The sequence below is a fragment of the Lethenteron reissneri genome, chromosome 14 (assembly GCF_015708825.2).
Source record: "Lethenteron reissneri isolate LAM-NWPU_2019-01 chromosome 14, ASM1570882v1, whole genome shotgun sequence".
NCBI classification, from domain to species: domain Eukaryota; kingdom Metazoa; phylum Chordata; class Hyperoartia; order Petromyzontiformes; family Petromyzontidae; genus Lethenteron; species Lethenteron reissneri.
The window spans coordinates 7,168,273-7,190,241 of NC_083792.1; the positions used below are offsets into that span (position 1 = coordinate 7,168,273).

The 21,969-nt window shown below is 50.8% G+C and overlaps 3 protein-coding genes across 5 annotated transcripts; 1 reads left to right on the forward strand and 2 right to left on the reverse strand.

The window, feature by feature from the left end:
* Positions 1 to 2,096: 2,096 nt before the first annotated feature.
* Positions 2,097 to 6,082, reverse strand: RPS29 (ribosomal protein S29). Its single transcript, XM_061551405.1, has 3 exons — positions 5,927 to 6,082; positions 4,556 to 4,655; positions 2,097 to 2,208 (listed from the first exon to the last, which is right to left on the reverse strand). The coding sequence occupies exons 1-3, from the start codon at positions 5,986 to 5,988 to the stop codon at positions 2,200 to 2,202; spliced, it is 171 nt and encodes a 56-aa protein (XP_061407389.1). The 5' UTR covers positions 5,989 to 6,082; the 3' UTR covers positions 2,097 to 2,199.
* Positions 6,083 to 8,842: 2,760 nt separating this feature from the next.
* LOC133342323 (CDK-activating kinase assembly factor MAT1-like) lies at positions 8,843 to 14,752 on the forward strand. The gene is made up of 8 exons (XM_061551406.1): positions 8,843 to 9,049; positions 11,612 to 11,764; positions 12,068 to 12,141; positions 12,344 to 12,447; positions 12,925 to 13,065; positions 13,420 to 13,551; positions 13,767 to 13,882; positions 14,465 to 14,752. The coding sequence occupies exons 1-8, from the start codon at positions 8,961 to 8,963 to the stop codon at positions 14,634 to 14,636; spliced, it is 981 nt and encodes a 326-aa protein (XP_061407390.1). The 5' UTR covers positions 8,843 to 8,960; the 3' UTR covers positions 14,637 to 14,752.
* Positions 14,753 to 15,327: 575 nt separating this feature from the next.
* Positions 15,328 to 20,910, reverse strand: LOC133342324 (tubulin-folding cofactor B-like). Of its 3 annotated transcripts, none has more exons than XM_061551408.1 (7): positions 20,787 to 20,910; positions 20,300 to 20,458; positions 19,075 to 19,218; positions 18,251 to 18,347; positions 17,599 to 17,790; positions 17,071 to 17,143; positions 15,328 to 16,814 (listed from the first exon to the last, which is right to left on the reverse strand). In XM_061551408.1, exons 2-7 carry the CDS (start codon positions 20,420 to 20,422, stop codon positions 16,697 to 16,699), a joined length of 747 nt encoding a protein of 248 aa, XP_061407392.1. In that variant the 5' UTR covers positions 20,423 to 20,458; positions 20,787 to 20,910; the 3' UTR covers positions 15,328 to 16,696. The 3 variants fall into 3 exon arrangements, with proteins under 3 accessions (XP_061407392.1, XP_061407394.1, XP_061407393.1); XM_061551410.1 differs by having other exon boundaries at positions 20,791 to 20,889; XM_061551409.1 differs by having other exon boundaries at positions 20,300 to 20,477; positions 20,787 to 20,826.
* Between the last annotated feature and the right edge of the window lie 1,059 nt (positions 20,911 to 21,969).

The following is a 21,969-nucleotide window of genomic DNA, read 5'->3' on the forward strand; positions in this document are numbered from 1 at the left end:
CACAGGACTGGGCACTTCGCTTCCGAGGAAGCACGTCCACCAGTAAGGGGCAACGATTGCCGTATTGCTAGTTGTGAAATTACATTTGCGCTAAACCAACACGTATTATCCTACCGGTCACGGAAGCCTACGTGGTTAAATTATTTGATCCACACCAGATTCAACCCATCCCAAGTAAACACATCCCAACCTTGATCATACCAAGCCATGACGCCACAGAACCCTGAACCCACCCGCTCAGTCACTGCTGTATCGTGCAAGTGACGCCACACAAATCGGCCTTGATCTACCCACTGCCGGATGAAGGCCTCCTTAGCCACCATCACTCACGGTCTTGTGATGGAAGCAACAATCCATGTCACTCTTGCACACCGAGCTTTGTATCAACACTCCATCTCAGCGTGACCTCTCAGGCATGTCATCATTCGGCTCGGTCGCCAGTTGTCCACCGGCCTAACAGCCATGTGTTGTCCAAGCCCCCTTTCGTTCGTCAAGGACGTCTTTCACCAGTGCATCTTCAAATCCATTTGTCCTTTCTCCACATGAAATGTAACCTCAAGCATGCATTTCTTCATACTTCTTTGCACACTTTAAAGTTGTTTTATCAGTGTTCCCATTTCAGGTGTACAGAATTTTTTTATCGGTATGTTTTAGACCAAATCGGCATAGTTTTTTATCAAAATTTTTTTTCATAAACTCCCATAATTTTCCTGGAAAACCTCGACAACTCTTTTGTCAAGAGGGTCTTGCCAAGTTTCGGAGCCTTTTTCCCTCTTGGAGAACCGAATGGGATTTTAAATACCTTCGGGCAGGCAACTACACATTCACAAGACCACCAATGACTTGTCATTACAAAAGGCCCTTGCAGCAATTGACAGAAAATACTTGAGCGTGTGAAAATTAAGTGTTCTGTTGCAAGGTCGTTGAAAATATTTTTTCCCTCCAGGACCCAATTGCACTCGTGGAGAAATGTGGGGAGTTTTGAAGTGGTCGGCCTCCTATACCTGCGTGTTGCAGGCTGCGTGAAATTAAGTCACCGGTCATCGGTTTCTCACCCCTGTAGTAGCCAATTCAGCGTAACGATCGTATCCAACACTTGGAGATAAAGTCAAGCAAGGCGAGTGCCTGCAATGGGAGTCTGCCAGGGAACGGCGAGCGCTATATGCTGGGCTGCAAGGTGGAACAGATGGCTGTACAAGTCGACAAGCAAATGAAATAACCTATCCAATGGTGGGCATTTAGTCTGCATGAAGTTGATACAAACGTGCGATGCTCAACTCGTGCGCGTGATGTGTGCAAGGCTGCGGAGACACGAGGGTGAATGATCTTGAAGGCATCTCCACAACCCCGGGCCACTCCACGCGAATACAATTCTTCCCACACTTCCGATTTAGCAAAGTTAGCTACGTATGGTGCGAAAGTTCAATACACATACATTGCAGATACTGCAGTGGCATGTGGAAGCCCATACCCGCGATCCAGTGCTTGAGAGAAGAGTTGGTGGATCACGTAAAGATTTATGAAACTCCTAAATCCACCACTGGCCTATGAGAAGGCCAAGCAGATGACAGTACAACTGTGGTGCTGAACCTCCCTGTGTGCATCTGTGTTAAAGTGCTATCCTCTATGTATGGTATATTTTTCATTAAAAGTGGGACATTGCAGCACCTGAAGTGGCTATAACTTTTTCTGGAGGCTCCTCCCATCGGAATTTTTGGCCAATTAATTATTTTAAGAATTGTTTTATTTGAAGGAAACCAGATAAGAGAAAACATACCCGATCACATACGAGGGGATAACACTTAATGGTCCGCGATATAGATGAGTTGACAAACCCATATGCTAGACTGCCTTCCTTTGGTCACAAGGCCCAGGTTTGGGAGTTCCACATCTCTGCACGATCCACCAATCCTTGAATCACAGCAGTTCACCACCAAGCTGAAGGTCGTCAAACAAGCAAGGGGGGGGGGGGAGATGCGAAACACGGTATATATTCCCTCGCTCGCCATGGCCGGGGTCCCACGCCTCCCAACGAGGTGAAGCATCGTCACACATCACCCGAGACACAGCCGCACACGACACTCGGGAAGCTGCTCCTCATCTCACATCGTTTATTTAAAACCCAAAATAACAGCGGTGGCGACGCGAGCTCAGAGTGGAGGCAACGACGCCTTCCATCCCTCTCATCCGCCGCCGGCTTTAATCGAGCTGCGAGGAGGGGAGAAGGGGGAGAGACAGAAGGAGAGTTGCAGTCAAGCAAATCGTAACACGTGACATTTATACACAACTCACATGGGTGTTACACAACATCGATGCAGTGATATCACAAGCCCTCTCTCAGAGTATTAGCCATGACTTTTAAGTGTTTTTAATGCGAACAGCATCCATGCATTAGCTGCATCTCTAACAGTGTGTGGGGGTGCACAATAACTGTCAAAAAGATGACATGTAAACAACTTTTATTGTAAGGTAATGTTCCTATCAATGACAAATAGCAACGCCTGCAGAAAACCAGCAAAATTGATCCAAGAAATGCCTCACTTGGCAATATAAACAGCGCCAACAGAACGAGCCTAGCCGGCCAAGGCCATTTCATTGCTACGCGTCATATCACAAGACTTCCTGAAGCGCATCATTATTACCGCTATTTAAAAACCTCGAGGATAAGCACATTTGAAATCGGTACAAAATTCCAAAACGGAATCACTCCTCGTCATGAATAAATCAATTCCTATAAAGCCTCCGGTTTGAGTGTGCGCTTCCTAAACTGAAATCTCGCACTGACGGAGGCACCTTGGGAGTTGCTACTGATCTTCGGCTCTCCCCACTTATCTCTGCAGGCCCTTATTTCCAACTGTGCAACATTTCCCACATCCATCAGTTTCTTACCAGAGGCTGTAGGCGAGACTCATCCATGCCTTCGTGACATCCTGACGATTGCAACTTTCTCCTCTATGGCATCCTCACATCCTGTACCACCCAAAATACCTCAACCTCCCAATGTCCCTTATCACCAAACTCAAGACGATCCAAAATGATTGCTGCCAGATTCCTCAACTGCGCCATAAACGTGACCGCGTAACCGCCATATTCTGATTCCAGATAAATTCTAAGATCGAACTCGCTATCTGCAAGATCTTCCCATGGACTGGCCCCGGCCTACCTGTCCCCTCTGATGTCCCTACTCCCCCCCCACCCCAAGCACCATCCACTCCAGCAAGAGGCTTCTGTTGAAGCTCTGGGTCAAGTTGTCCAGTGGGAGGACTCTCCCCTCCACTGCTGCCCCCATGGTCTGGAACTCCCTTTCCCCAGAAATCTGCATTTTCGACTTCCTACCCCTGTTCGTGCTCAGGCTCAAGACAGTCCCCTCCTCCTCCCCTCCACCTATGACTGACCAAGTATATAATAAAATCCGTTTTCTTGCCACAATTGCCTGGTCTTACTTTCTGTGCAGCTTCATGAGATGTTGTTGCATGACCAAGCTATAAACCCGAGCCTAATACAACGACCATGACACATTCCCCACCAAAACAAAAGCTGACTTAACCACAAAGCCCAACTTAATTATAACACCAACATAACAAAACCTTAAACCAATGAACCCCCTGACTTTAAACACGGTTTCTCCGACTCTCATCATCATGACCCAACCAAGGCAAGCCTTTCCCAGCTCACCAATCTTCTCTATAAACATAAATCGAGGCTGTACATTGCCCTGCCAGATGATTGTTAAACATTTCCTGAGGTACAGTACCAATTCAAATAAAACTCCAAATACCACCTCTGATTAGCGCAGCTGGCTATGTACAGCACGAAAGAAGTTGAACATACATACATTCCATGTTGGAACGTGCACACATGCATAGCATCTCCAGCGTATCATATATTGTATTTATTTGGCTTTTTAACCGAGGAAAGCCCAATTGTCAGGACTATGAGGGTCCTGCCAGGTTTCTTTGTGTGGGAGCCCAATTGTATCATTTTCAGGTATGGGGGATGTTTAACCAACACGAGTTCCATTGTGTTTGAGGAACCAGAGAAAACCCAGAGAAAACCCATGCATAGCAGGAAGAAAATACAAACTCCACATAGGAAGACACCAGAGTTGGGAATCAAACTCCGACGCCTCCTTGCTGCGAGGCTCAAGTGTTACCACTAGCCTGTCAACCGCAATACTTCTTATTAAAATAATTTCAAGACCACAGATTAGACTCAAACAAGATCTCTATACTCATCCGAACCTGCACTCCACATCCCAGGTTCACACAATTCAAACAGGCACTTCACATGAAACTGTAGGTTTGAATCTCTGCTCTCTACATGTGGAAGTCTAGGAATCAAACAATCAAGACCTCCGCTCCTGCACCTGTCGTACACTTGTTTCACACCATTTATTAGCACGTTTTGTCGCCGCAACGTGGCGCTGACGTACGCCCGAACACATTCGAAATTTCTCCTGCACGGTATCCACGCCGCAGCCTGCGCCTAAGGCGGCGGCTGCTGCTCTCTCGCGGCTGTTCCGGGAGACCGGGCCTCGCTCGTTGAGCCTCCTCACCTTCTGGAAGCCAATGTCCTTGGCGTACTGACGGAAGCACTGGCGGCACATGTTGAGGCCGTACTTGCGGATGAGTCCGTGGCGGTTGGAGCACACGCGGCTGTCGTCGGACGCGCACAAGGGGGGGGGGGGGGTGAGGTTAGAATCCCGGTGGCACAACGTGGAACCACAAAGTGCACCATGGGGGAATGCAGAACCTAAATGCAATGAACGTAAGGGGGGGGGCTCTTCCTGGCATCCAACTCAATGGTGTTCTAAACTAGCATTAGGTTAGAATTTCAACGAGGGTAGTTTAGTTTTGTTTAACCAGGTGAGAACTCAAATCCAACGTAACTATTTTAAGTTGCCGAGCACAAGTTCAAATGCTCAACGTCATGCAGCCAGCAACAAGCAGCAGTAGCAATATTGTAAGTGTTGTGGTCTGAGTTATATATTACGGGCAGGTCAACATCATTTTTCAGAACAGGGCAAATGGTCGGTTGATGATCACAAAGTGAACTTGGGGAAGAGTCCCAAGGAAATGGCCAGACCCTTAATTTGGTCAGGTCTTCAATTCGGCTTTTAAGCCACATGCTCATAAGGATCAGATTAATCGTTCGGTATCCGGATCATTAACTGGGGTTAGTAAGTGGGATCGTGATAATTGCAGTTAATCGAATCGATTTTTGCATAATTGCGGTAACCTCGTATACGAGGTTCGTTAATTGGGTCACGTTAATAAATGTAATTATTATAATTACGATTTGGCTCACCAAGGTAATCAATTACATCAGCCGGGGCGGTGGCGCAGCGATTATCGCACTGCGCTAATAATCCGGCCACACAAGTTCCGATTCCCGGCCGCGGCTAGCAGTGATCAAACACCCGGTGTGTTGCCCCAACCCCGCTTCATCAACCCGCACCACCCAGCTTGGCGATCCATAGTCAGACAACGCCAATGAACGACACGACGGCGTGGAAGTAGCCTTCATCCAGCAGTGGAGCAAAGATGTACACGGCGATGAGATCCGGGCTGCGACTAACCGCGTGTCCCACGTGCAACGGGGGCCTAGGCCCCAACCCCGCGCGCCTTCCGGCAGCACCGCCACTCCACACGTGCCCACCCCGCTCTACCGCTACCCATCAACTCTCATTCACCAATTAACCACTCGCAATCACAAATAGAACCTCTCCAATTCCTCGGTAACATCGACAATCATTTTCACCACCACTCTCACTGTCCAGAGGCCTTACTCGGGCCTTGCCCAAGGAGGCTTTATTCGCATGCGCTGCCCGCACTGCACACACTCCTGCGCGCTCCCGAGCCAGGCAACCACCAAAGGGGATCTCTCCCCTCTTCGGTCCCTCGAACCGCGAGCGAGTTGTGCTCACCAGGAGCGCGAGCCCTGGCCGAACTTCCTCGGGTGAGAGAAGTAGATCTGCTGGTGGCCCATGGCGGACGAAGCGGCGGCGGCGCGAGCAGACGAGGAGGAAGGGGGGCGGGGCGACACGCGCTTATATACCCGCGCCCAAGTCTCGCGAGAGCGGGATCTATCCCGCCCGCCGCCGCTGTCCAAACCACAGATCTCGCGATAAGTGGCGACGCGTTCGTGTGTTAAATAGCTACAAACATTAATTTTTCTCTCCGCGTGATGAAGACCGCTTGTGTTGCGATTGAAACGTCGTGGGTTTTTTTTTGCTTTTGTTATTTAAATTTTATTTTCTATCTACGTGACTTTACCGAAAGAACCAATAATATGAATTACTGCAGTCACGAAAGTTTTAAGTAAAAAGTCTAAAGTCTCGCGAGATGTTAGCGTTAGCCCGGACGCGCCAGGATATTTTCTCAGTCTCGCGAGATTTTAGCGACGAACGCGCGCCTCCTGTTCGCGCTGATTGGTTGCCTGCGTGGCGGCCATGTTGGTATGGGAGAGCGACATGAAGAGTACAGTAGTTTTCAGTTTCATTTACAGTATTTGGTATACTGTAGCCCTGTGAGCCATTCGGCTCTTGAATCGGGTGCAACCGCAACAAACAAAAACATGAACAAGAAAACATCTTAAAGTGACTACGCGCAAACAGAAAAATCCAGGAAAAAACAGCAAAAACTTCCAGAAAAAGCACCGTACATCAACGCTGTGTGCAAAAATCCCAGTGGGATGCAAGTCAAACAAAAACAACCACAAGACAACTTAGATTAAAGCCATCAGTCTTACTCCGTATTACAACAAACAAACATGGTCAAACCAAAAAAGTTTTTGAAATCACCAACATGGTCAAACCAAAAAAGGTTTTGAAATCACCAAAATAAAGCCATAAAAGCAATGTAACAGTGATCATAGGAACTGTGACTGAAATTTCATCCGCAGCGAAACATTCGTGTCAAAATCCACTGCTGGATGAGGGGTCTCGTCACGCCGTGATTGGGTGATGGTCGTGAAGGCAGGGAACACAGAAGTAGAGTACAACAATGTACTTTGCTACACTGCCTCCTTAGGGGCCGTCCATAAATGACGTCACGCGATTTTGGACGATTTTCGACCCCCCCCCCCTCGTCACACGGCGTCACAAAAAGTCAGACCCCCCCTCAAATATGACGTCACAAAGCTCTGCCCCCCCCAAAATAAAACATCTTTCAAATCTCTTTAAACTATTGTCATTGTAGTGCGTATTTAATGTGGCGCTGCACTCTGATGTTGTAGGAGAAAACATTTATTAAAAAGTCAATTTAATTAAGTAGAACGTGTTGTCTATATTTATTTAAAGTTGCGCATTTTGATGTGACGTCACATTTCTCACCCCCCCCCCCGCTCGTCGTCATACATCGTCACAAATATCTGAACCGCCCCCCTAGGGTCGTGACGTCATTTATGGACGGCCCCTTACTGCTGTCCGCCACGTAGCCCCTTCGCCCTATCCATGGCAAATTCAAAGTGACTGCCAGGTGTATCATTCCTGAATTAGTGAAATGGCACAAACGTCGAGATGCGTCTTACGAGTAACACGACAACAAAGTTTGCGTTGTTTTTTGTTAGATAACAGTAATGTCAATTGTGTGATTAATCATTGTTTTTTTGTAAGGCCACGTTATAAGTGGGACAGATTTGCATCATAAGGCAACACCATCATGCAAAACTACACAACCAAATTAAATATATTGTGGTGTATTGTACGAGCCTTTAACGTGCCGGTTATTGTTTGAAGAGCAATCGTGAAAACCAAACCGAGCTATTCAAACACATTCCTGCGGAGGGAGCTGGTAGGAACGTTGGGTTGCTCGGTCAATGGCCAGGGTCAACGGCGGCGTGGTGTATTCCGCAAATATGCCCGACTGTGAGGACGGGCACAAGACGGCGTGAGTCGGTCAAACGTTGAGTTTTATAAGGGCACCACGGGGTGACCAGCCCCTCCCCACCCAGCCCCACCAAGCCCCACCCTGCCCCTCCCCACCCAGCCCCACCCCACCCAGCCCCTCCCCACCAGCCCCTCCCCACCCTCCCCACCCAGCCCCTCTCCACCCAGCCCCTCCCCACCCTCCCCTCTCCACCCAGCCCCACCCCTCCCATTTTTTGATGCACGACGGACGGACACAATAATCCCCTGTGGGCTGGTGTAACCAGGAGGTTCCTACCAGTAATATTCCACTTGAAACTGCACCAGGCATCTTCAGAACAAGATCCAGGAAGTCAAAATTTATTTGGCCAGATCATTACGTGGCCGAACCCAAAAAACATGCGTTTTGGGTATTTTTGTTTATATCTTGACAGTTATAGCATTAATCTTTGTTGTTATAAAATGCCTTTGGAAAAATAAAACCATAAGTATAAATGGGTAAACATTTAACCATCTTAGATTTGCTATTGCCATTTATGAATCCGACACATCCAATTGAAATATAGTGTACAGTAAATTACTGATTAACTTGAAAAGAGAGAAGACTGCAAAGTTGAGCTTTAGATAAATACTAGCAAGACAAACAGTTAGGAAACACGTTCACTAAAACAAACTAATTGCTGGAAGCACAACTCTTGAAACAATAGCATTGCTATAAAGTGCAATGCACACTTAAATACGTCAGTAATTGAAGGCGGACCGAAGCAAAATTATTAACTAGATGCAAGCAATGGCAGGTTGGAATACATTGGCTATCTAAACTTTTTTTAAACCGTAACAAATATTCCAATAGAGGAAAGTTCAATAAAACCGTGCTGTAATGTGGCTCAAAAACGTGCAAATTTGGCTGGGTGTAGCCTAGGCCCGCGGCCATATTGGTAAGGGAGACCGCCCCACCCCCACTGACGCCACACGCGGTCGTGTCCCTGGGCAAGATGGCCGCAGCATAGCCGCGTCTCCTCGGCCTCGCGTTATCATCACGCTACTGGTGGTGGTTGGAGGTGGTTGAGGTGGACGTTTCTGCGGTGGAACCATGGACGACCAGGGCTGCCCGCGGTGTAAGACCACCAAGTACCGAAACCCGCAGCTCAAGCTCATGGTGAACGTGTGCGGACACACGCTGTGAGTAGCGGCCCCATACCCGGTGTCTCCTCAGACTCTGCACGTCTGCTCGGGACCTTCTCTCCCCGTACACCACCTCACTCACACCCCGTCTCCATTGTCACCCCCTACGCTGCCTCACTCAGACCCTCAGTCTCAAATGAGTACCTGGTGCGGTGTCTAAACATCGCCACTGGGGAGACAAAGGCGGCCGGGGGTGGTGTTGGCCACCCACCCCCTCGTGTGCCGTGCTGGCCTTCATAGGTGCTCGCTAACAGCACTTGCCCCTACAGTCTGGCAAGGCTATGCAGGGGTTCTTTGTCATTTGTGTCAGTGTGATAACTATGTGAAAGTGCTATGTGTGTGTATGTGCTGCTGTATAGGAGTAATAATTGAGTGGATGGTGCTATGTGTGTGCTGCTGTGTAGGTGTGACAGCTGTGTTAAGGTGCTATATATATGTGCTGTGTAGGTGTGAGAGCTGAGTGGATGGTGCTGTGTGTGTATGTGCTGTGTAGGTGTGAGAGCTGAGTGGATGGTGCTATGTGTGTGTATGTGCTGTGTAGGTGTGAGAGCTGAGTGGATGGTGCTGTGTGTATGTGGTGCTGTGTAGGTGTGAGAGCTGAGTGGATAGTGCTATGTGTGTGTGCTGTGTAGGTGTGAGAGCTGAGTGGATAGTGCTGTGTGTGTGTGTGCTGTGTAGGTGTGAGAGCTGAGTGGATGGTGCTGTGTGTGTATGTGCTGCTGTATGTAGGTGTGAGAGCTGAGTGGATGGTGCTATGTGTGTGTATGTGCTGTGTAGGTGTGAGAGCTGAGTGGATGGTGCTGTGTGTGTGTATGTGCTGTGTAGGTGTGAGAGCTGAGTGGATGGTGCTATGTGTGTATGTGCTGTGTAGGTGTGAGAGCTGAGTGGATGGTGCTATGTGTGTGTATGTGCTGTGTAGGTGTGAGAGCTGAGTGGATGGTGCTGTGTGTATGTGGTGCTGTGTAGGTGTGAGAGCTGAGTGGATAGTGCTATGTGTGTGTGCTGTGTAGGTGTGAGAGCTGAGTGGATAGTGCTGTGTGTGTGTGCTGTGTAGGTGTGAGAGCTGAGTGGATAGTGCTGTGTGTGTGTGTGCTGTGTAGGTGTGAGAGCTGAGTGGATAGTGCTATGTGTGTGTGCTGTGTAGGTGTGAGAGCTGAGTGGATAGTGCTGTGTGTGTGCTGTGTAGGTGTGAGGGCTGAGTGGATGGTGTTATGTGTGTATGTGCTGTGTAGGTGTGAGAGCTGAGTGGATGGTGCTATGTGTGTGTATGTGCTGTGTAGGTGTGAGAGCTGAGTGGATGGTGCTGTGTGTGTATGTGCTGTGTAGGTGTGAGAGCTGAGTGGATGGTGCTATGTGTGTGTATGTGCTGTGTAGGTGTGAGAGCTGAGTGGATGGTGCTGTGTGTGTGTATGTGCTGTGTAGGTGTGAGAGCTGAGTGGATGGTGCTATGTGTGTGTATGTGCTGTGTAGGTGTGAGAGCTGAGTGGATGGTGCTGTGTGTGTGTATGTGCTGTGTAGGTGTGAGAGCTGAGTGGATGGTGCTATGTGTGTGTATGTGCTGTGTAGGTGTGAGAGCTGAGTGGATGGTGCTGTGTGTATGTGGTGCTGTGTAGGTGTGAGAGCTGAGTGGATGGTGCTGTGTGTGTATGTGCTGTGTAGGTGTGAGAGCTGAGTGGATGGTGCTATGTGTGTGTGCTGTGTAGGTGTGAGAGCTGAGTGGATGGTGCTGTGTGTGTATGTGCTGTGTAGGTGTGAGAGCTGAGTGGATGGTGCTGTGTGTGTGTGTGTATGTGCTGTGTAGGTGTGAGAGCTGAGTGGATGGTGCTATGTGTGTATGTGCTGTGTAGGTGTAAGAGCTGAGTGGATGGTGCTGTGTGTGTATGTGCTGTGTAGGTGTGAGAGCTGAGTGGATGGTGCTATGTGTGTGTATGTGCTGCTGTATGTAGGTGTGAGAGCTGAGTGGATGGTCCTATGTGTGTGTGCTGTGTAGGTGTAAGAGCTGAGTGGATGGTGCTATGTGTGTATGTGCTGTGTAGGTGTGAGAGCTGAGTGGATGGTGCTGTGTGTGTATGTGCTGTGTAGGCGTGAGAGCTGAGTGGATGGTGCTGTGTGTGTATGTGCTGTGTAGGTGTGAGAGCTGAGTGGATGGTGCTATGTGTGTGTGCTGTGTAGGTGTGAGAGCTGAGTGGATGGTGCTGTGTGTGTATGTGCTGTGTAGGTGTGAGAGCTGAGTGGATGGTGCTATGTGTGTGTATGTGCTGCTGTATGTAGGTGTGAGAGCTGAGTGGATGGTGCTATGTGTGTGTGCTGTGTAGGTGTGAGAGCTAAGTGGATGGTGCTGTGTATGTGCTGCTGTGTAGGTGTGAGAACTGTGTGAAAATGCTATGTGTATGTATGTGCTGCTGTATGTAGGTGTGAGATCTGAGTGGATAGTGCTATGTGTATGTGTGAGAGCTGAGTGGATGGTGCTGTATGTGTGTGTATGTATGTGCTGCTGTATGTAGGTGTGAGAGCTGAGTGGATGGTGCTGTGTGTGTATGTATGTGCTGCTGTATGTAGGTGTGAGAGCTGTGTGGAGATGCTGTTCGCGCGGGGTGCCGGCTCGTGCCCCGATTGTGCGACGCCTCTGCGCAAGAGCGCGTTCCGCGTGCAGCTCTTCGAGGATGCCCTCGTCGACAAGGAGGTGGAGATCCGCAAGCGTGTACTCAAGACGTGAGATCCCGGAGACAAAGACACGAAGATGCAGAGAGACACTGACGCGGAGACATCGGGAGACAGACATGGACACACAAAGAGACACGGACACAGGGAGACGTAGACACGGGGAGACGCAGAGAGACAGAGACGCAGGCACATCGGGAGACAAAGAGAGACATGGAGACAGATACATAGACAGGAGGGATGGAGATAGCAGAAAACCCACCATGCAGAGGGGGTGACAATCACCAGCTCCACACAGATAGGGTCGCAAACCCACTTGCTGTACTGCCAACCACACATGCATTTACCCGCCAGGTACAACAAGCGGGAGGAGGATTTCCCATCGCTCCGCGAGTACAACGACTACCTGGAGGAGATAGAAGATATCGGTACCGCTGATACGCTCCCAACCTCGCCTACATCACCAAAGACATTTCACCATTTAACCAACACTGCATTACCAACCGCACTCCACCAAACCACAGATCACCAACCACACGCATGTCATCAACCCAACACATCCACACCACCAACCCCACCTTGTTTGCTACAAAGTTTAACCAACATTGACCCCCTGCCCCTCTCCCCAAGTGTTTAACCTGACCAACAACGTGGATGTGGAAACCACAAAGCGGTGCATGGAGCAATACCAGCGCGACAACCGTGACATTATCCAGAAAAACCGCGTCAAGACGGTACGTGGTGTGTGTGTGTGCGCGCCCCCCCACTTTTCTATGCTTGCAGAAATGTGGACCCCTTTAAAGGAAGATCTGCACGAAGTAGATTCTGTTTAGCTGGATAGAGGGGGTTAGCCGAGCGCGGCATGGGCAGGGGAAGAGATAAACTGGTGTGGTACAGGCGCATGTGGAGCTGATTTGACTTGCCCATAACTGGCACCGGCGGTGTCAAGATCGGCTTTTGTGGAGGAGGCTCGTAAAGGACGTTAATGGGTAGTTGGAAGCTGTTGCCCTCTACAGTTTGCACAGTGGGGAGCACAGATGATGCATCTATTAGCCAGTTAATCCACAACACCTGGGTTTGTCCCGCGACCTGCCAGTGAGCCTTCGACAATCTACGCGATGGCTTCAAAGCGTACCTCGCACAAGCATTGTGGTGACGTCATGACACTTAGTGGCGAATGGTGGCGGCTGTTGTGTGCTGTGGTGCTCTAGAGCCGGGAGCAAGAGGAGCTGTGCGTGGGGCTCCAGTGGGAGCTCGATGAGTCGGAGCGCCGGCGCCTTGAGCTGCTGCAAGGGGAGCAGCAGCAGCGCGATGCGCGCAAACGCGCCGCGCAGGCCTTGCTGGACCAGATGGTGAGTTCGCGGAGCCTTGCCAAATGTCAGACTCGAGGGACCTTACTGAGACTTGCCGAGATTCAACAAGCCTCGTCAGGTCTCACCGTGGCTCCCGCATCGTGTATGTGTGCCCATCTTCACGTAGGAGGCGTCCCAGCTGTGTGCATGTGTGTAGGGGGTGTCCCAGCCGTATGTGTATGTATTGATGTATCGCTGTATATGTGTTGATGTATAGCTGTGTGTGTGTATTGATGTATCACTGTGTATTTATTGATGTATAGCTGTGTATGTTATGTATCACTGTGTATGTATTGATGTATCGCTGTGTATGTATTGATGTATAGCTGTGTGTGTGTACCCGTGCGTGTGTAGGAGGCGTCCCAGCTGCCAGCACGCTTGCTCTTGGCCGAGCACCGTGAGCGCGTGGCTCAGGGCGAGCGCGAACTCCGTCGCCTCCACCCACCCGCTCCCCCCTCCACCACCTTCTCCACCGGCATTAAGATGGTGCGACACTCACCAGCACTCCACAGAATGTGACGTTTTGGTGCGTGATGTTAACAATGATGGTTATAACCAGAACTCAACAGACCAGGTTGAGTCTCATTTGCAAAAGCAACCTGGGTCACCAAAATGACAAAAAAAAACAAATGTTGGTGATGATATAGATGGTGACGGTGCGCGATTGTCATGACGGTGTCGGTGATGTTTGCTGTGCGTAGAAGGTGCTGCTGGAGCCTGTTATGTGCTCCCAGGAGTCGCTCTTCTCCTACCGTGCGGTGGAGCTCACTACGTGGGGGCCCCGTGCCCCCACCGAGGAGGAGCTGGGGCCCGCCGGGTAACCACAACCACCACAACCCATGCTGTGGTAGTGCCAGGCTGATGATGGCAGTGATTTATAGCAATGGTGATGCTGGTGGTAATGATGCTGGTGGTAATGCCGATGCCAATGGCTAGTGCCGATAACGATGTTGCGGATGCTGGTGTTGGTAATTTTGTTTACGCTGCTGCTGTTGATCATGCTTTTGGCATTGCCGATAGTGGTGGACATGGTCTATTGCAGAGATCCACGATTCACGGCTTTAATCTAGTGGCCACCTTGGTGAATACAGCGGGTGTAATAATCAGAAAAAACACGTCTGCTTCACAGTGGACGTAAAAGTGACATAATTCGCAAAAGTAGGCCATTGTGTGCCGGCAAATCCCCCCAATTGGAATCTAATAGCAATCATCGCCCCCCCCCTATTATGAAAACTTAGCAGGACCCTCCTGAATAGTCTTCAGGCTCGGCGAGACTTTCCTGGCGTGCTTACATTCACAAATGACAAATCTTCACAAAGCAACTGTAATTGCAGGCATTGAATCATAAGCAGTTGCTGTTGCTGCTGATGGTGCCCACGGTGTTGGTGGTGTCCCTCAGGTATCTGAGTCACGTGCGCTCGGCCTCATCCCTGGATCAAGGCGGCGGGTACTCTTCCGCTCTCGCCTGCCGCCGTGCGCTGCAGGACGCCCTCAGCGGCCTTTTCTGGCGGCCGCACGCGGCGGGAGGCGGGGGGGTGGTGGCAGGAGCGGCCGCCACCGGGACCACGTGACGGTGCCATCCACACGACACCAGCTCAACACCCGGTCATGCAGGTGTCGTGTATGTCAACTTAGGCGCGCACACACTGTTGTAGGAGGCAACGTGTTTATTAAACAATTAACTATACACCGGATTCTGTTGCTAAGTGTGGCTAACTTCCTAGGCTGCTCACTATGTGCGCGTGTTCTAGCTTGGTCCCCGAAACGAGCCCCGAGTCCCCCTTACACTCCCCCTTTATCCCTTGGCCCCTGCCCCTTGCTCTATCAAGGCCGGCGCTCCCCTCTTCCGGTCACGTGCCTTTAGCTCGTCCAATCGGGCACCCGGCGCTCCAGCACCCTGACTGGCGCGACCCACAGAGATCTGTGTCTCTCCACAGGCAGCTGTACCACCACCACTGCCAATAGCAACACCTTCAGCATAACCACCACCACCGGCAGAAGTATCAGCACCCCCAGCAACAGTCCTCTCCTTTATTTCTCAATTAACTCGATCATTAATTCCAGTTTTGGACTCCCAGAATCCCTGGCAAGTCACATGGGGTGGGTGAGGCTGGTACTGGTGTAAGAAAGGGAGGCACATGCAGATGTGACACGAAAAATAATGCTGCAGGCCATCAAAATGAGTTTTGTTACGGGAATGCTAATGAGTGGTGCGTCACCGTACATGGGAAAAGGCCTTGAGTAGGGTTAGAGCTACACAGAGTGATTTAACAGTTTATTCCAGCTCCAGCAGAACACACAACACAACTTTGATCAATATAAACAGCTGCCATTCGTCACTCGGCAACGGTGATGTCACTCCATCGATTGTGCCAGCCTACATAGGTACACTTTCGGGGGCCACGTGAAGTGTTAAAGGTTTGTCAGCAGGCCATGGGACAGACAGGTGTTAACAACGGTTGAGTGCCCAAGACTGGCAAGATGCACCACCACTTGTGCCGCCCGCTGCCACCTCGCTGCGTTTTAGAAACCGGGCGCTCCACTCAGGGTGAGCGTCTCCTCCGCCAGCTATTGCTACTTGAGCGGCTGCTTCCAACCGCTCAGTATGTCCTCCATAGGCCGATCTTGACACCGCTGGTACCCGTCTCCGGCAATGGTAAACACATATGCAACCTCCGCAGCGCATGGGAAGATTTTAAGTCTTGTTTTGTCAATGCAAGGCAGCTCAGGCTTTCACAGCACAGGGAGGGGAATGATGCAATCACAGCTTTGCCCCATGTCGGAGCAGTGTGAGCCCAGCAGAGCGACACACCAACGGGTGACTGATTTGAGCTAAAGGGAACAAGGCTTTCCAATATCGATGGCTAATTAACCGTTAGTGGCACACAAAGCTCAGCATTTTGGAGGGAGAGAAAATTGTTATGGCCAAGAGGTACCGTGTCAAAAACAAGTGTTCCTGTGTCAGTTCGCATCAAACTCTCCTTGGTGAATGCTTATTTTGTGGTCATAATGGCAATGTGTTTTTTTTACATGAATGAATAACATTTGAATAGTTTTTTAAAATGTATAATGACCGTTTAAACATTTCCGGGCAAGGGGATAACTGCCCATTTTTGCCACCGTCTGAGTGCTTTTCTCTGATTAGGACTGTGTGCGTTCCCGCATCTGTTAAACATGTTAGTCCACAGGCACAAACACACAAACACTTGTAATTTTTTAAGCGCGTTTATAATAAATATTTCTGCGTGGACGCATATATGAATGACGTTCACCAATCGCGGTGTCACAGTGCGACACGGAATGTTCAAATCATTCATGGGGGGGGTGAATCGTGTAAACGGGGGCAATAGTCGGGCCCGTGTTGCTAGTCCAGCATCGTGGGTGACCGAGTGGATGGTTGATTGAGCGAACATGCGAGTGAACAAGCCAGGCACTGCGTCGTGCCCCGCCGACGTGACCATTAGGACGATTCCTGCTTTACGATGCGACGGTGGCGATGCCGCCCTTTAGCTCTATAGGTCACAGTTCGGCTCCACGCGATGGTAAAATGTCGCGGTTAGCACCTCGATCCTTCACGAGACCCAGTGGTGATGATGATGCAGATAGATGATGGTGCTGCGGTCAACCGTGTTTACATCTCGTCGTCCAGACCCAGGTCCTCCTCTGGGAAGTCGCCCACAGTGATTGACATCGGCTTGAGGAATGCGCCGTAGCGCGGCTCGCACTCAAAGTACCGGCGACCACCCACACTGCACGGCACACGCAGCCACGGGAAGAGCATGTGAGCGAGGGGCTATTTAGGCAGCCACCAGACATTGCTATGCATTATAGGCCCAGTTGACATAAGAGGCAGACGCAAACAGGACATAACGCGCCACAGTAATTGCACCAAACATACCGGGCCCACCACTCGGCACTTCTCCACACATTTATATTCAAACCACACCCACCAGCACACTCTGCACACACTTCACCACCCTGTGCTATGAGCAGGCGAGGCCTCACCTGCCGTCGTTCTTGCCCAACGGTTCGTCATACTTCACCCCCACCCAGAACCCTGGCTTGAAGTCTGCCTGACCTGGGGGGGTGGGGGGAGCGTTATGTCACCTCACAGCCAATCACAAACATTTACAGCCAACCACACCCAGCAACCACAATGACACTACAACCTATGCCAGCAGTGGAATTATGGGTAGGCGATGAAGGCAACCAAGTCTCAAGGCTTTTTATGAGGGTCCTGCCAAGTTTTTACAGTCCAGGGCAATGTTGCTATGTGCAACCCCAATTTGGTAATTTGCAGATTATTTTACAGCAATGCAATGTTTGGCAAATAGCATTTACATTGTTTTAAAAGGTGTCAAACATACCGCAGCTGCTACCTAAGATAATAATGCTGACAATCGTGATCAGATTTTAATTACACACAACACCACCATAAACCACATAGGACACCACACACGACACCACACACGGCAACGACACCACACTCGCACACCAAAACCCACACACCACCAAAACCTACATGCCACTTACCCACGAACATGACGGTTCCACGCTTGTGTGGCTGCCCCACCACTTCCACCTCACACCGCTGCCCGACCGTGATGGCACTCGCCGCCAACTTCTCTTCTTCCTCACGCTTGCGCCGCTCCTCCTCGCGCTGCGCCTGCATCTCCTCGTCGTAGCGGCCCAGCCGCCGCTGCTTCATGAACGTGCGCACCGACTCTGTGCGAGGTGTGATGACAGGTACATGGAGAGGGAGTGGGTGTTAAAATATTAACTTAATGCAGCTGCACCTCTTCACAAACTTCACAGGACCGTGACATCACATCACACTTTCTTCACACAAACACATCCATCACAATACTTCTTAAAAGAAATCCCACACTGCATTTTACCTCTTAAACTACCTCTTCACACCAATTAACATCACATCTCCTTAAACCAATTACACGACCTCACGGTCCCACACAACCTCACCACCACCACCTCTTTGCATCACCTGAGTAAAAAATGTGATTAAGCATCGACTGTGTAAATAGGTGTTAATCTGCGAGTGACGAGGGTGACGACTGCAAGACTGTTGACATGCGAGCGTGAAGAGCGAGCGAGAGAGACGAGTGTGCAAATCTGTCCAGGAGTGAGTGGGCGAGCGAATGAACGGGCGAGCGAACGGGATTCTGACCGGAGCGTTTTTCGTAGTCGTCTTCCTGCATGTCGTACTTGGGCACAGACGACAGGTCCTCAAACTCACCCTTCTGTTGCCCCGTCACGTCCATCACCTGGTGGGGGAGGTGTGGAGCGAGAGCGCGGTGCACACATGCCAGTGTCGGTATTATACAAGCATCCCATATGTACAGGTGGTATTTTCCAGAATCCTTAAGACACCCCCTAATCCTAGGACCAAAGCATCCGGTAGTGGCTACGCACGTGGCCTTTAATCCAGCACTTTGGAGGCAAGGGTTGTGTATCAGGGACATTCCTCTCAGTGGGCGTTGAGAAGCCATACTCTGGCTCACCACAAAAATGCAGGAAAGCAAAGTGCGGACGAATATCATGTTCCTTCTGTTAGGGATAGTGTTGCCCCTTCGCAACCTGCTTTTTCTATGGGTGCTCGGGTTTCCTCACGCATGCATAAACACTCATTAGCTCAACACATCGCAATGTATAGGACTGCAGAGCTTGGGCAATTGTTGGCACCGACTCACCACCTGGCTGCTGCCTTCCAGCTAGCATGTGGCTCCTTAGCGATTGTAATATGCAATTTTAACAATGCGAAACTAAACATTATTATCCCAAGATCCCCTGAATCCCAGGACCCTGGTAGTATTCCTAGAGATTCGTGGTATCCCTAGAATGCCGAATTGCAGGCCCTGGTCATATCCTTATCCCAGAACCCTTAGAATCTGGTGGTATCCCTAGACAATCCCAGGACGTTGATGGTATCCCTAGGCACCCTCCGCGCCCCTCAATTTTAGGACCCCCGTGTTGGTATGCGCTATGGCGCACGTGGATGCGGCAGCCGTTGTCCACGGGGTAGGATCCGAGTTGGGCATCGTCGTCGCTGAGCTCGGGGAGGGGCTCGTCATGGGGCCCAAACAACTGCAGGCGCATCCCCGCGGCGGGGGCCCCCGTGATCATCTCCAGCTTCCCCTACACCAGCACGACATCGTAAACAGCACGCCATACACACCGGAGCATACACACGGCACATCAATTAATGCTCAACAACACAATCTATACACCACACACACACCATGCTGCAGAGGCTCACGTGACCAACTCCAGCTACCCCTGAGCGCAGACAAAAGATAAAGATCACCTGTGTAGCCTGTACAGCCTATTGGACCAAATGCGATGAGCGAGCACCTATTAAGGCCGCCACGGCACACGAGGGGGTGGGTGGTCAGCACCACGCCCGGACGCCTTTGTCTCCCCAGTGGCGATGGTTACACACCGAACCAGGTACTCATTTGAGGCCGAGTCGACCTAGTAGAGGACAAGGACCGTCATTGATGTTGGCCGTGAGCGGGAATCGAACACGCTCCCCAGACACCCCCAAGTCATACCTCCAAACACCACCAGCACACCAATACCCGGTAATGTCAGCACGGCGCCTGTGCCAGGCCAGGTGCACTTTGAGGCCACGTGAAGTGTTGACGGCTCAGCTGACAAGAGGATATCTCGGGATAGACCCAGCAGGTGCCATGGGTTGGCTGACTGAGATGACCGACAGATGCACCACCAGCTGTACCCCCCACTGTGCCAACTTGCTGTATTTTACTGGTAGGAACCTCCTGGTTACACCAGCCCACAGGAGTATTGTGTCCGTCGTGCAGGGAGGGGCTGGGTGGGGAGGGTGGGGCTGGGTAGGGGGTGGGTAGGGGGTGGGTGGGGTGGGGCTGGGTGGGGTGGGGCTGGTCACCCCGTGGTGCCCTTATAAAACTCAACGTTTAACCTACTCACGCCGGCTTGTGCCCGACCTCACAGTCGGCCATATTTGCGGAATACACCACGCCGCCGTTGACCCTGGCCATTGACCGAGCAACCCAACGTTCCTACCAGCTCCCTCCGCAGGACAATGTGTTATCCGCCCGGGCGTTCCCCTCGTTGTTGCGAACGTCGCTCCTCCGCCCTCCGTTGTTGCTGGAGGGCGACTGCCTCCAACTGCCCAGTAGCAACCCACGCAACACCGCACCACACACGCAGCAGCACACACACACACGCCGCGCACCTTGAGCTGCGCCACGGTGATGTCTCGGCAGAATCTCTTTTCGCTGGGGAAGGAGGAGAGGGAGCTCGTGACGAGCACGGAGACCACCGCGCCCTGCACCTCGCCCAGGAAGACAGCCGCCATGGCGAAGACAGCTGCGGCCCCGAGGTTCACGTGGCTCTAGGGGAGGAGGAGGTGGCTGGTGAGGGTGTGTGGTGGATGTTGAGAGTGGCGAAGGGTGAGGAGGAGGTTACGGTGAGGACTGGTGGGGAGCGTGCGAGGTTGAGGTGAGGGGGATTGCGGTGAGGCGTGGTGATGTGGAAAGCGTGGATGAGCAGGAGGCGAGGTGAGAGAGCTTGCGGTGAGGCGACGAAACGAGTAGGCGATGTCAGGCAGGCGACGACGACGAGGTAAGGAGGTGAGGCAGGCGACGAGGCGAGGTGAGGAGATGATGAGGTGAGGAGATGATGAGGTGAGGCAGGCGAAGAGGTGAGGAGGCGATGCGCACTTGCCGCGTGCAACTCCCGCGCCGTTGACCCGGATGTGACGTCACTCCTCTTCACGCCGCAGTTTTCGCGATTCCTCGATACCAAATTGATTCTTCGATTCGATCATACAGTCACGCGTTTGAAGACGATACTCGTTTGTATAAGTGCAAATTGATGTCTTGCAAATGATCGGGTTGTTATCCATAACCCTGCTGTTCGAATTCACCCCCCCTACCTCTTTTCAAATGGATAGTGGCCCTGAGTTATTCACGCGAATCGATCCTCGACTTCAACTTTTTCGACTAACTTGGGAATCGACGGCACCCGTTTCTGGATCATACGATCGTCGAAACAAATAGAATCGATTCCGACTACGTCGGAATCGAGCGTGCGAATCGACCGGGTTGTGTCAATGCGATCGTTGCCACGGTGATGGGCAAAAGGGGCCCTGGGATTCTGAGACTTGCCACAGAAAATGTCACCACTCAGCCACCAAATAACCACACGTGGAAGAACACCGCTCTCTGTGTCAACTAAAGCCGTAATTATAATATATATTGGGGGGGGGGGGCACATCCCCCCCAATATATATTATAATTATATTATAATTATATTATAATTACGGACTTGGACACATCCCCCCCCCAATATTCAAATATGCTCAAAATGTCCCCCCCCCCCCAATATTTTGCTCTAAAATTGATTCCTGTTTATATGATTGTGGTTATGGTTGTACTTTATTAATCCTTAATCTCTGCAATTACATACAATGAAACAAGAATAGGTAAAAAAGAAAAAAAACTTAGCAATGTAATACAATACACCATTAGAAATTGTAAAAAAAATCATAAAAAGTCCATCCCATGTGTTAGTGAACTTTTTAAATATTTTAAGCAGGAGATGGCAAGAAATTAGTTTTAAATTTTGATTTTTTTTTTCTGGGGGGGGGGGGGGGGGGGAGACCCCCAGACCCCCTGGAAAATTTGGTCCCCCCCAATGTTGACTCCATGGCTACGGCTTTGGTGGCGGTCGGTAGTGTGTGTGGTGGTGGTGTGGTTAGCGCTACGTTGCGCTATGAACCCGGCCACTCGAGTTCGATTCCCGCTCACGGCCAACACCGGTGACGATCATCTGAACTGGTGCAGGGCCTCCCCTGGTGTGGTGTCTAAAAAAGCATTGGGACTGGGGAGACAAAGGCGGCCG